This window comes from Pseudorca crassidens, chromosome 15 (assembly GCF_039906515.1).
Source record: "Pseudorca crassidens isolate mPseCra1 chromosome 15, mPseCra1.hap1, whole genome shotgun sequence".
NCBI classification, from domain to species: Eukaryota; Metazoa; Chordata; class Mammalia; order Artiodactyla; family Delphinidae; genus Pseudorca; species Pseudorca crassidens.
In genome coordinates this window covers 82,881,857-82,895,165 of record NC_090310.1, presented here as the reverse complement: position 1 = coordinate 82,895,165, position 13,309 = coordinate 82,881,857, and the positions used below count along the sequence as shown (strand labels likewise).

Below are 13,309 nucleotides of genomic sequence, written 5' to 3'. Positions count from 1 at the left end.
TTTTTACCTCCATGGCGTTCCTTTAGGACCGCTCTCAGTGTCTGTCCAGTACCCCTGCCGAGCCTGCTTGTTGGTCCTCAGCCACTTACCTCCTGGTGAGACTGAGCGGGGGCCTCTGGGGGACCACCAGAGCTGCAGGTGGTCAGGACAGAGCGGGGGAGTCCTACACATCCACACCTGCCCATCCCTGGCCTCTGACTGTGTTCTCAACAGGATGGCAAAGAGATTCACACGTGGGGTGAACCAGTTCTTGGCAAATGGATTTTCCAAGTGTGGCTTTTGTCCTGATTCTCCGGTGAAGGAGTGTTTGCCTAAACGGAATTCCTCCTCCGCAGCCGTACTTGGATCTGGGCGCTGTCAGTGTTCATCGTGGCTTATAAAGTGGACGCCTGCTGCCCCTTCAGTACAGCTGGCAGAGGCTTCCCTTCTTCCCTGTGTCACCTGGTTCCCACGGGACACACTGGAGTTGTGGCGTCTGTGTGAACTTGAAACCTGAGTCCACAAGTACACCTGTCTGCAGTACATGGGGTAATTCTTTTCACCACCTGTTCACTCTTGGCCTAGAAATGAGGAGGTGCCATGAGAGGAGCTGGTCTCACGTTCTATGTGTTCCTATCACGTAAAATGACGTATTTCTGGCTGCCAACACCTGTGCATCAACCAAAGATGATGAACTTGACCATGATGAAGGCAAAGGTGGAAGTGTTGAACTTACTGGGAACTAGGAGAGGAAACATGCTTTCATGGCCAACTTTCAGTGCAAGAGGCCTACAGAGGTCAGAAATGTCTACACAGAAGGACGTGGCTATACGCTTCCATGTCAGAGTTGCCGAAGTAGTTGTGGAAACTTAAGAACTGAGTAAAACGGCCGTGTCCAGTTAGCCCCGTTGGGACAAAGGAGCTTTTGGTTCCCACAGTCTCGAGCTTTTACATCCCAGAGTAGTAGTTCATCCATCCACCCCGGATGCAGTCAACACAACATGACTAACCCCACCAGTGACACTAGCTAAGCTGCCATTTCCCCAAACAATCCCACAGAAGCACAGAAAAGAGCTCACTGTAGCAGCACAGCATTAATAAACTAGTCACACGCACTGCTGCTTCATGATCAGCAGCAGTGATGGCTTTCTAAGAATAAAAAGTTCTTCATAAACTTTACAAAGATGTTTATTTGTTTCACGGAATTTAAGCTGCTCATTCGGTCAGATAAAAAATTAGAGGTGAACAATGGCTTACGTGTTTAAAATAGATCATCAGTTTTATTCCCCTAGTTCCATAAAAACAATGTAAATACAAGTGATCTGTACATCTTGCTGGTGAATTCACATAATGCTGTAACTCCCTGGTCCTTTGATTGCCTCTCCTCTCTAGTTACTCTGTTCTGTTCTGACAACTGGCCACTGGAGTGGAGTGGAGTTGAGTTGGGGCTTACAAGAGAACGCTATGGCTATTTGGTATGATAATTTGTTTTATTGCTTGCCCTTTCAGTACACTCCCATTCAAGCCCTTAAACCTGTAGGAATCCCTATCGGCTTTTTTGCATAGGCATTACTCACGAGTTGAATGGTTGGGAGGCCGGTGAGGAAGGTGGTTAGGAGCCCAGAGCCAACTGTTCACACACAGACAGCAACACAGAAGTGCTGGTCCTGTCCTCATGAGGAATTACCTAGCACTGGTGCCATCTCTCTCTGATGTGGACGTGTCCTGGGAATTAGACCCCAGAAAGGCAGTCTAATTCCAACTTTAAATTGCTAAAACCTTTTGGCAGTGGGCTAACGGCTTTAAAAGGGGGGGTGGGGGTGGGATAATAGATCCACTTTAAAGATCTTGCAAATGGAGAATCTGGCTCACAAAGATTCTCATAAAAGTTAACTGAAATAACTGATTGACATGGGTTACTATGGGCTAACGAGGAAAACCTGTCAATAGTCAGATCTCAGTAAAACCAGGATGATCAGCTTATAGTTCCTTGAGTTTTCTGATTGTCACAAATGTAGTTAATCAAACCAAAAAACTAAAATAAAAAATAAATCTGGGAGCCAGAAAGATAAATGCACCCCCTAAACCATGGTGGCAGGGCAGTTACACTGGGGTTCCTGGGGTGCAGCCAGTGTCCCGTCAGTGATGCTGAAGCCCACGGGAATAGATTCCTGCTCCGTTGCTTGCTCCTGACTGGCTCAAGGAGAAAGTCTCAACTGAGATCTGTGTGCTTGCATTTCTGTTCTTAACCAATGTCCCAAACAGAGAACGAGGGGCCTAAAGTCACACGCCCTTTACCTGGTAAACTAGCTCGGTCCCTGCCCGGCCTATATTATTATTTTGCGGTTGTCTCCCATTTACAGCAACTGCTAGTAATTTTACTTTTTTAGAGAGTGATACAAAATCTTTTTTTTGCATACATAATTTTAACTCAATTAAAAAATATAAGTAGCAACACAATGGAAACACTGTGACACTAGTTCTGGAATGTCTGAAGTCTGAGACAGAGTTAGTCAGGCCAAGATTGTCTCAGCTTTGCGTATATGTACAGTGTCCAGATTCCTGAGGACACATGCGTCCGGGGCCAACTGATGCCATTACTATTGGATGAAGTTTCCGTGTTTTACCGAAACAGAGACAAATGATTCTGACCTACTTTGATGAAGTTTGGGAAAAATCAGCTGAGGCAGGCCCCATCATGTCCAGATATGAAGGTGTCTTGGGATCAGTGAAACGTACCAGAAATACTTGTTTTTCTTTCCCCTCAAACAAGTGTAATGAACGTCAAAGTGTTGATGCTAATTAAGATCCTGATTCCATATTGTGAAGTCTTAAATTCTGCTTCATTAATTGTAGCACTGGCAGCTGTTCTGCACATTACTGCATATTAAAACGAAGGCCGCCTGACAGCAAATATTAGAGGAAGGGGAACTTTAAAAACCAGCTTAATGAATCGCTGCCCTTTAAGAACTTGAGCAAAGATTAACCCCTGAGGCTTCTTTCTGCACGCAGACCCTCACCAGTGATCCTCCAGAAGGAACATTTCCTGGCTGACAGTTTTGTTTCAGATGATAACTCAATGGCGATGCTTTGCTGACACTGTAGATGATGCAGACAAGCCCTATGATGAGTAGCATCACCAAAACTTATAAAGCAAAAAAATTACAGTGATTTGAAACCCTGAATTTTTGCTGGCAAAAGTAAATGCTATTCACGAGAAGACAGCAGCTAGCCCCTGCCTCACCCCCACCAGAAACCCTACATCATAAAACCAGTCCAAAATGTATCATTTCAAAGAAGTAGGTTTTCAGGCCCACAGTTGAAGAGTTTATCAAGGCTTTGCAGCTGGAGGTTTAAAAATTCCCACTTTCCGAAAATACCTGACAATCAGGGGCACGGAAAATAAGGTAATGCTTATCCTCACGGGTGCAAACAGCTTGTGGATGGCATAGGCCACCACGAAAGTACTTGTGCCTGCTGCCATTTTCGACTGTACCAGTGACTCTTTAAACCCGAGCTTAAGCAGGATGGCTGACATGTCCACACCACTGGAGGGGAGAGAGGCAAACAGACAAACACAAAAGGGATAGAGTTAACCGATCAATTTGGCTATGACATTTACAGTATTTTAAAAAATGTGATGAAAGTAGCTAGATGAATATAAAGTCTTAGGAAAAAAGTTCTTATTCCCAAAGACACTTGGATGGCAGCGAAAAACAAATATCTACTACTGTCAAAATCTTACCTTGAAACAACCATGTAAAACATGCCCAAAGAGATTAATGAGATTCCAATGTGCAGTGACACGCCAACGGCACCATATTCTTGAAAGATCTTTTTCAGCTGCTGCGACTTGCTTTGCTTTTTCTCCTCTGTACTGCTGATGTTGCCGCCTGTTGTCACAGTGATTTTGCTGGTGTCCTGCGCACAAGCCAAAGAAGGGGAGACGCTTTAGGGCAGGAGCAAGGATGTTAGTGGTCATCAGCAGCTTCAGATTCAGGCAGCGTTCTGCTCTTTCCTGTCCAGTGAGAGATAAGTTACTATCTTTCTTTGTCAGCTGAGGCTAATGCCCGCTAAGCCACTGAGTGCAGTGAAGGGCTGGGTACCAGGTACGATGGGCAGAACGATGGCCCCTAAGATGTCTAGGTCCTAGTCCCCAGAAACTGTGAATATGTTACCTTACGTGGCAGAAGGATTTTGCAGGTGGGATTAAGTTAAGGATCTGCGATGGGCAAATCATCCGGATTTTCTGAGTGGGACCAGTGGGACCTTAATCATAAGGGTCCTGTGAGTGGACACAGCGGGGCAGGAGGGTCAGAGAAGCAGACCTGAGGACAGCAGCAGAGTCAGATTTGCAGAGATTTGTGCTGCTGGCTCTGAAGACAGAGGAAAAGGCCATGAGCCAAGGAGTGCAGCACCTCCAGAAGCTGGACAAGGCAGGAAATGGATTCTCCCGTAGAGCCACTGGAAGGAACCAGCCCTGCCCACACACTGACTTTAGCCCTGTGAGACCCCGTTTGGGCTTCTGACCTCCAGGGCTGTCAAAGAATAAATGTGTGTCGTTTAATGCCTCCAGGTTTGTGGTGACGTGACAACCATGCTAGACTCTACAAGACAGTGGGTACGAAATAAAATGGAGCAAAAGCCGTGACGTATCTACTTCTGGAATCAAGATTTACCCCTGAGATCTGAACGGAGAAAGGGAGGGCTAGTTCTCCGGCCATAAATGCAGCGGCCGGGTTAGTACAGAAAGTATTCATTGCGTGGGGTGTTTGTTAACAATTACTGAGCATCTACAGGGCCTGGAATGTTTGGGAGAAATAAAAACAACCTTGGATTAAAAAGACAAAACTCCTCAATATGGAGAGTGCCTTTTACATCAAAGGGTTTCTTCAGCTCTGACGACAGACCTCAGAGCTCTTCTCACAGGCAGCATCTGGGTCAGTCAGCTCCGGCTACTGACTTTGCAGCGGGACGGCTGCTTTCTTGTATTTTTAGAACATGCTGCAGTGGAGCCATGCTTCAAAGGCTGCGGTGGGGGTGGGGGGGTGGGGACACATGACATGCAGCGTGGCATCCCAGGGTCAAAAGTGAAATGACACAGGTGCCCAGGGCAGCAGCCTCCAACCGCAACGAGGCACAGGTCCTCCTCCCGGCCCTGCCCTGCTTCAGAGCCCCTGCTGGCGGGCAGGTGGGAGCTTTGACCAAGCACGTCTGGGGCCTCCCTGCAGACGCTGCCTTTCTCAAGAGCTCCCAGGGGACCCGGATGCTGCTGATCCATCTGTCTGTGCCCAGGTGCCCAGCCTCTGATTTCATAGATGTGGGGTGAGGCCTGGGCACTGCGATTAGATATCAGTTCCCCTGGTGCTTCTAAGTGATCAGCCAGCGTTGCCAGGTAAACACCTGCTCAGCACTCTCGCCTCCCCTTGCCCTGCTCCTGCCCGCCCTCAGCAGACTCTCCACGTGGCCGTCGCTTCTCAGATGTACCTGCCTTGCAACAGACTGGAGTGAGCCACTTCCTAAGCTGGAAACACAAACGTCACCTCCTCCAAGAGGCCCTCCTTGACCACCTCAGCTGCCTGCCCTCAGTGGCAGCCATGCTATCACATCTCTACTTCCCTCTCTGAGATTTCCATCTTCAGGAGTTGTCCTGCTTACAATGTAACAAATATAACAAATACATGTACGTAAGCATTCCGTTCTTCGCTTGTTTGCTGTTGGCCAGAGGCCCGGAATGTGTGGTTCCAGGGAGCAGGGAACCTGGTCGTCTTGCCTGGCTCCTAGCACTGGGAGAGTGAAGGGACCATCTCTGCCTGGTGTATTAGGGGTCGAGCTGGATTGCATGCACAGGTACTAGGATGTGATCAGGAGTTTTTACTTTTTTGGCCACGCCACACAGCTGTGCCTTGGGATCTTAGTTTCCCGTCCAGGGATTAAACCCGCGCCCTCGGCACTGAAAGCGCGGAGTCCTAACCACTGGACTGCCAGGGAACTCCCTGATAAAGGGTTTTAAGTGCAGCAGGTCCCCTTCCTCCTCAGATACTTCTGGAGGCTTGCCCACCCAAGCCTCGTCCCCCCATCGCACGCCAGGCCCGCACTGTGTCCTCCATCCCTCGTGCTCATCCATGCTGTCCCCTAAGCCAGCAGCCCTGGTGGCCCACCCCCGCCCTTCCATCCTCAGGACGTGATGGTGTCTGCCCATCAGAATCCACTGCCCCGCCCTCCACCGGGCCCACTGCAGTCGGCCTCCTGGGCTGTTTTCTTTCTTTGACGGCACTCAGACCAGACCTCCCGAGCTACTCTTGCCCGGGCTGTAGGCAGGAACATGAGAGACCAGGGGCCACCCGGGGGCCCGGGGCCTGACCTTGCAGGTCTCCCATGAGGGGCTGACCCTACAGAGCAGCAGACAGGGGTACTGACCGGAGGGGCGCTGAGCGGTGCCAGCCTAGGTGGGTTTAGGGAACGCTGCTTCAGGACCACCTGGCCCAGGCGCCTCATCTCTCCCCTGGGTTACTGTGGTGGCCTCCCTCCCAGCTGGTCCCCCAATCCCACCCTTGACCACTCAACACAGTGGCCAGAGGGAGCCTGTAAAAACCGAGGTGGGATTACAGCACCACCCCCGTCAGAGGCCTCCTGGAAGCACCAGCCCCTCAGCCCTCCAGGCCCGCCGCCCCCCACCCCCATTCTCCTTCCTGCTCCCCATTCGGGCCACGTGGCCTTCTTGCTGCTTTAAGCAGCCCAGGCCAGGCCCGCTCCTGGCCTTGGCATCTGCGGCTCCCTCTGCCTGAATGCTTTTCCCCAGACGTCCTCATAGCCCCGCCTCCAGGTCTTTATTCCGACATCACCTCAGGGAGGCCCTCCTGGAGCACCCTCTTTAAAACCGAGACCCTCACACAGCTGCTCCTGTGCAGTTCCCTCCATCAGGCCGTCACCACCTAACGCCCCACGTGCGTTTCTTCCTCCTCCCCAGGGAGGCCCATCCACTTTGGTAACAGTTTTGCTGGTATATAGATTACAGGCCATAAAGTCCATCTTAAGGTTTAAAACGTACAGTCAGATGGTTTATGTGTGTTTGCAGTTGTGCAACCATCACAAGGATCTAATTTTGGAACGTTTTTGTCACCCAATTAGCAGTCACTCCCCATTCCTCTCTCCCCCATCCTGATGGGGAAAGGCAAACACGAAACTCCTTTCTGTCTATGGATTTGCCCTTTCTGGACATTTCATGTAAACGGGGCCATACAGCATGGGGCCTTTTGTGACTGGCTTCTGCTACAGACTGAATGTTGGTGGAAGCCCTCCCCCGCCCCAAATTCGTATGTTGAAACCGAATCCCCACCAGGATGGTATTTGGAGGTGGGAGGTGACTAGGTCATGAGGGTGGAGCCCTCATGAATGGGATCAGGGCCCTTGTAAAAGAGACCCCAGAGCGCTCCCTTGAACCTTCTACCATGTGAGGACATGGCAAGAAGACAGAAGACAGCTGGCTATGAACTCGGAAGCAGGCCCTCACCAGACACTGAATCTGCCCGTGTCTTGACCTTGGACTTCTTGACTCCAGGACTGTGAGAAATGAATGTCTGCCGTTTAAGCCGCCCAGCCTATGGTGTTATAGCAGCCCGAACAGACTACGGCAGCTTTTTTCACTTATCGTGTTTTCAAGGTTCATCCACGTTGTAGCAGGTATCAAACTTCATTCCTTTTTATGAAGCAGAATTTGATTCAACTGAAATACAAAGTACAGATTCTAAAATTTACTCTTCAGGGCAAGCTGGGAGCCACAGTACATTTTGCCCTACAAAGAATGTCTGCAGTGTCTGGAGCCCTGTTGTGTCTGGTAACCCCTGGGGCAGCCTCTCAGCTTGGTTTCATGCTGGACAGGAGGGCTTGGCTCTGGACCAGCTGCCAGAATGGAAGATAAACCGTGGCTGCTGCACGTACGTAGAAGATAAGAAGGCACAAAAGCAGACTCTCCTAGTGTCCCCAAAAGAACTAAGTAAGGCTCAGTGAAGGGCCACATTCCACGCACGGCGAGGAGGGGGTGGAATTCAGTCTTGGATTAAAACTTGCCCATAATTGGGAACTCCCTGGTGGTCTAGTAGTTAGGACCCTGCGCTTTCACTGCCGAGGGCACGAGTTCAATCCCTGGTCAGGGAACTAAGATCTCACAAGCCGCGCAGCGTAGCCAAAAAAAAAAAAAAAAACCAAAAACCTTTCCCAGAATCATCCTTGATTTTTAATCATACACAGCAGCTGCTCATTTGCCCCTGCTCCCAAAAGAGTTGGCACAGAACTCAGATTTATTAGTTGAAAGAGTCTTTTCATTACCTCCCAACTGAAAGAGCATCTCTTTTGTTCCCAAACTGCAGTTGGGACTGAAAAAAAAAAAAAACCAACCAAACAAAACCCCAAAACACCTGGAAGCTTTAAATTAAAGCTTCAATTAAAATTAAATCTGTTTCATTAAAGGCTGCTCAGTCCCTGGGAATTAAGTGTTAAGGTCCTAAGGCGGGAGACGAACTGTATTTCCTCTCTGCCTTTAGCTTTGACTTCTGCGGGCTTTTTTCAGACTTAAGAAAACAAACACTTAAAAAAAGGGGACTGCCTACTAAAATCCAGTATCCATTTATGGGGTCCCAGAGGCTGGTTCTGATAGGCAGGAAAGCATAACGTTTTTTGAAAGGTTTTAGGAAAACCACCAGTGTCCTCAAGAGAGGCCCCTTCTATTGAGCCAGGTACCGGGCTTAGCACTTTAAAGGCGCCATCCCATAAAAACCCTCACAACCCCACGACGTGGGCACCTCTGTCGCTCCCACTTTGACAGATGGGAGACCAAGGTTTGGGGCAAAGCTATGAGCTGGCTGGCGGCGCCCAGACTGAGTTCTGTGCAGCAGGCTCCCCTTCATGTCCCCCAAGAGCTGAACATTCCTCAAGGAAGAGCCTGTTCCAGAACGTCAAGGCTCTGGAGGGGAGAAGGAAAACTGTCACCAGTACCCTTCGGTTGGGCCTGCACCGCGCCCGCCCTGTCCTCTGACGCCTAGCAGCCAGAATGGCCGCTGGGAGCTCAGGCTCCTGATAAACAGCTCCCCACCCGCCTTTTGGCTGCGGATGAAGTGCCCCGGATGGGAGATCTGCCAGGCCCTGATAGGAGGAGCAGTGGACAAACCCCGGTTCCAAGAGCCAAACAACGTCCTGAGGCTGATGACGGGTGAAAGCCCCTTTCACTTTCCACCCTGGACATCTGGCCCAACCAGACTTCATTATGTCCCCTCTGTCTACTTGCCAGGACTGGGTGGAACTGTCTCTCTCTCGAGAGCCCTTTTCTGTACGACCTCTATTTTGGCAAAAGGCCTTTTGGCCAGAAAAGAAAAAAAAGGCAGCCAGGGCTTCCCTGGTGGCGCAGTGGTTGAGAATCTGCCTGCCAATGCAGGGGACATGGGTTCGAGCCCTGGTCTGGGGAGATCCCGCATCCTGCATGCCGCGGAGCAAGTGGGCCCGTGAGCCACAACTACTGAGCCTGTGCTTCTCGAGCCTGTGCTCCGCAACAAGAGAGAGAGGCCGCGATAGTGAGAGGCCCGCGCACTGTGATGAGGAGTGGCCCCCGCTCGCCGCAACTAGAGAAAGCCCTCGCACAGAAACGAAGACCCAACACAGCCAAAAATAAATAAATTAATAAATAAATATTAAAAGAAAAGTTATTCCTTAAAAAAAAAGGCAGCCAGACTTCCAGCTACAGAATAACCAGTATCTACTGCAAGACAATGGGAGGGACAAAATATTCAGACACAAAAGACAATTTCCTGTTAGCCGGTGCTGCAGTTAGTTTTTTTTTTTTTTTTTTGGTGGTATGCGGGCCTCTCACTGCCGTGGCCTCTCCCACTGCAGAGCACAGGCTCCGGACGCGCAGGCCCAGCGGCCACGGCCCACGGGCCCAGCCGCTCCGCGGCACGTGGGATCCTCCCGGACCGGGGCACGAACCCGCGCCCCCTGCATCGGCAGGCGGACCCCCAACCACTGCGCCACCAGGGAAGCCCTGCAGTTAGTTTTTAACTTTCTAGAGTTAGAAGCTTATATGGACAATTTTCTTCCTTTTATCCTGGAAATCTCTTTAATCATTGTGGGTCATGCATTTTTCTTCCTAACCCTGGAGGAGAATAAAGAGACTGAAATAAAGGAATTTATGAGGTGATGACCTGCAAGGAATGGAAACTTTTCAGACATTCATTTCTTTGTGAAATATCACCTTAAGAACCTGTGATGTATCCTTAGTCGCTGCCCTGGATGCAGACAACATCTACCTCACCCGTGTCTGTTCTTAGATAAGTGCTTTCATATACCTGCAGATGGCTCTCTGAGCCCCAGTGTCCTACCTCCCAGTTCTCCCTCACACGCTGCCTTTTCAGGGAGCCTTTCCCTGATGACCTTATTTATTAACTGGCAGCATCCCTCCCTGCAGCCCTGCCCATCTGCACCCTCCCTCCCCCCTTGGCATTTCTCAGTAGCACCTCTCACATCAAGCCTGATATTTTCCTTTTCTGTTTATTGTCCCTCCCCTCCCACTAGACGTCAGGCTCCCTGAGGGTGGGTTATGTCTGTTTTGTTCATTGCTCTATCCGCCCCCCCCCCCCACCGCCGCCTTAGAGCAGTGCCTAGCACAGTGCAGACACTCACGAATAAGTGAGGAACACAGCACAGCTGTTGAGGGCAGAAGCCTTGGAACGAGACTGGTTTGGATCCCAGTTCTGACAGGTAACCTCTGCGTGATTCTCAGAAAGTTACTCAACCTCTCTGGGCTTAAGTGGGGGGGGGGGATGACAGTATTGCTTACATCACAGGGTTGTTGTGAGGATTACATGAATTAATATTTTCAAACTACTCAGAACAGTGCCTGGTACAAAGTAAACAAAATATAGTGTTTATTATTAATATTACTTATTGCATGAATGAAAACAGGTGTCACTCTAAACAATCTGAACTTGTGAGCAATTTTTGGCTCATTCCTCAAATCTTCCTGACCCTTCTAATACAGCCTTCTTACTTTAATAAATATGGGGTGGGGGAGCAGTATACACACACACACACACACACACACACACCTGCCAGTGCCAGGCTCACAAGACAGACCAGCAAGTCAGGAGGACATTCCATATGATGAGTGCATAGAAGATGCACACCCATGGGGCTGAGGAGGGGGCCAGTGGAGGCACCCAAGGTATCACTGGTGGTCAGGGAAGGCTTCCGGGAGGAAGGGACAGCTGGGCTGATCCACAGAGAATCACCAGGAGACAGCTGGGTGTGCGCGGAGGGTGCCAGACGCATGAGGATCCCCTAACTGGGCTCAGGAGGCAGAGACAAGATCTACCACCTGTCCGATGGGGGAGCAGAAGGCAGGGAAGGAAGTTTCTCCACCTGTGGCAGAGGCATGGTAAGGTCACGGGTCAAATGCCTATGCAACATTCAGGAAGCACTGGCTCCCGGTGGCACCATGTTGAGGCCCACATCAGCTCATGGAACTGTTCCCCAAACTATTGTTGGGAAGGTGCTATTTTAAACGCCTGCAAGGTCAGCAAACAGGCTCAGAGGCCTTCAGCACTTGGGGTAGGTCTGCACCGCTGGTGAGTGGATGCAGGCAGGCAAAGGGACCAAAGGTGCAAACCTCCAGGCACTGCTTGTCCCAACTTGTTAGCTCTGGATCTCCAGACTTCACTGCTTACCACCTTTTTTCTTTAAGGAGACCCACTTCAAAACTTTCAAAAAGGGATAGTCTGCATTACCATTCTGAATGGAAACCAGTTTTCAGTTAGCAAACACAGAAGCAACCGAAGTGAAATATTGATGCAATGAAGTAACACTGGGTTTCTTGCGCGCGTCCTGCCTGCAGTCTGACAGGGAGGCCTGCCCTCTAGGTTAGATAAAAAGGGAGTGGCAGCAAGTGTTGGGGGGGGGCGGTGTTAGAGACCGCAGCACCCACCAAGCCTTTCTCCTCGGCCCAGGGAGGAAGCCCCGGCGCGACTTCAAAGGGAACAACTCTACCGCCCAGTGAGAACGTCGATACCAAGTCCAGGCCCCATCTCCAATCCTCCCGTCCACCACCACAGTACAGCCTGACGCTTTGGGATCCTGGGATCACCTGGAGGTTGTGACCTTGGGCAGTCACACCTCCCTGAGCCTCAGTTTCCCCTGCTGTAAACTGGGAACTCGCTTCTTTGACTTGTAGAGATCTGAGGCCTGGGGACCCTGGCGGTGCTCGGTCTCGGGCATTTGCGCGAGTCAGGCTCTCCTTCGGCGGAGATGGGCCGACGATCGGGGCGCGCGGGGTTCGGGGTGGGGGCGGGGAGGCTTACCTGGCGGCCGTGGCAGTTCCCGCGGGCCGCGTGCAGCAGCGGGGCGTCCAGCCCGGTCCCGAGCAGCGGCAGAAACAAGGGCGGTGGGGCGCGGGGGGCGGCAGCGCCCAGGAGCCAGGCGGCGCGAGACCGGACCCGGGCGCCCACCCTGCCCGTGGGGCACAGCAGCGCCAGCAGCCCGGCCATGGTACTCAGCCCTGCGCCGCTGCCCGCACAGCGGACAGCAGAGGGAGCAGCGCGGTGGGCGGGGCCCGCGGGAGCCCGAGCCCGGAGCGGCGGGGTGGGGCCGGGGCCGCGCGCCGTCCTTGGCCCCGCCCACCGACCCCCGCCCCTCCGCCACCTGAGCGGCGAGGGCGGGGCTGTAGCCCCGCGCTGCCGGGACGGGCCGGAGCTGAAGCCCCGCGAGAAATGGGCGGGGCTGGAGACGTGCACCCCTTCCGACAGCCTGCGAGTTCTAGTCGGCGGATCCTGACTCATCATGTTGCTTACAAGCGAGTCAGAGGCCAGCCCAGCCCTGATTCAGGAGTGAGGGGGTCAGATTCCTCCGACTTGACGGGAAGTGACAAGGTCACGTGTGGAAGGGCTTGTGGAATGGGAAATGTTGTCGTGACCATGTTTGGGAAATGCAGTCTACCACGGTAGTCAACTATTAACTGTAATAAAAATAATAATCTTTGGTCTCCATTCTGCAGAAGAAGAAACTGAGGCTCACAGAAATGAAACCTTCCCTGAGGCCTCTTATTCTCATCCTTTTGTCATGCCTGAGCCCCCGGTAGCTTTTTTTGGTTCAAACTAGAGGATCCAGAATGTTATGTTTCTAGATCTTTGCTATTTTAAGCAGAAAAAAATTTTTTTTTTTTTTACCACAGGGAACGGTTGCTTGGAAAACCATTGGAAAAGCTGGGGGAGTGGACATTAGGCTGGCCCCCCAGGAAAGGCTCTCTGGACAGAGCAACACAGGCCGGCAAGAGGGGGGACACAAGCCA

At 51.4% G+C, this 13,309-nt stretch overlaps 1 protein-coding gene across 1 annotated transcript; it reads right to left on the bottom strand.

Moving 5' to 3' along the window:
* Positions 1 to 1,232: 1,232 nt before the first annotated feature.
* On the bottom strand, positions 1,233 to 12,569 carry FAM210B (family with sequence similarity 210 member B). Its single transcript, XM_067708569.1, has 3 exons — positions 12,324 to 12,569; positions 3,725 to 3,900; positions 1,233 to 3,527 (listed from the first exon to the last, which is right to left on the bottom strand). The coding sequence occupies exons 1-3, from the start codon at positions 12,507 to 12,509 to the stop codon at positions 3,311 to 3,313; spliced, it is 579 nt and encodes a 192-aa protein (XP_067564670.1). The 5' UTR covers positions 12,510 to 12,569; the 3' UTR covers positions 1,233 to 3,310.
* Between the last annotated feature and the right edge of the window lie 740 nt (positions 12,570 to 13,309).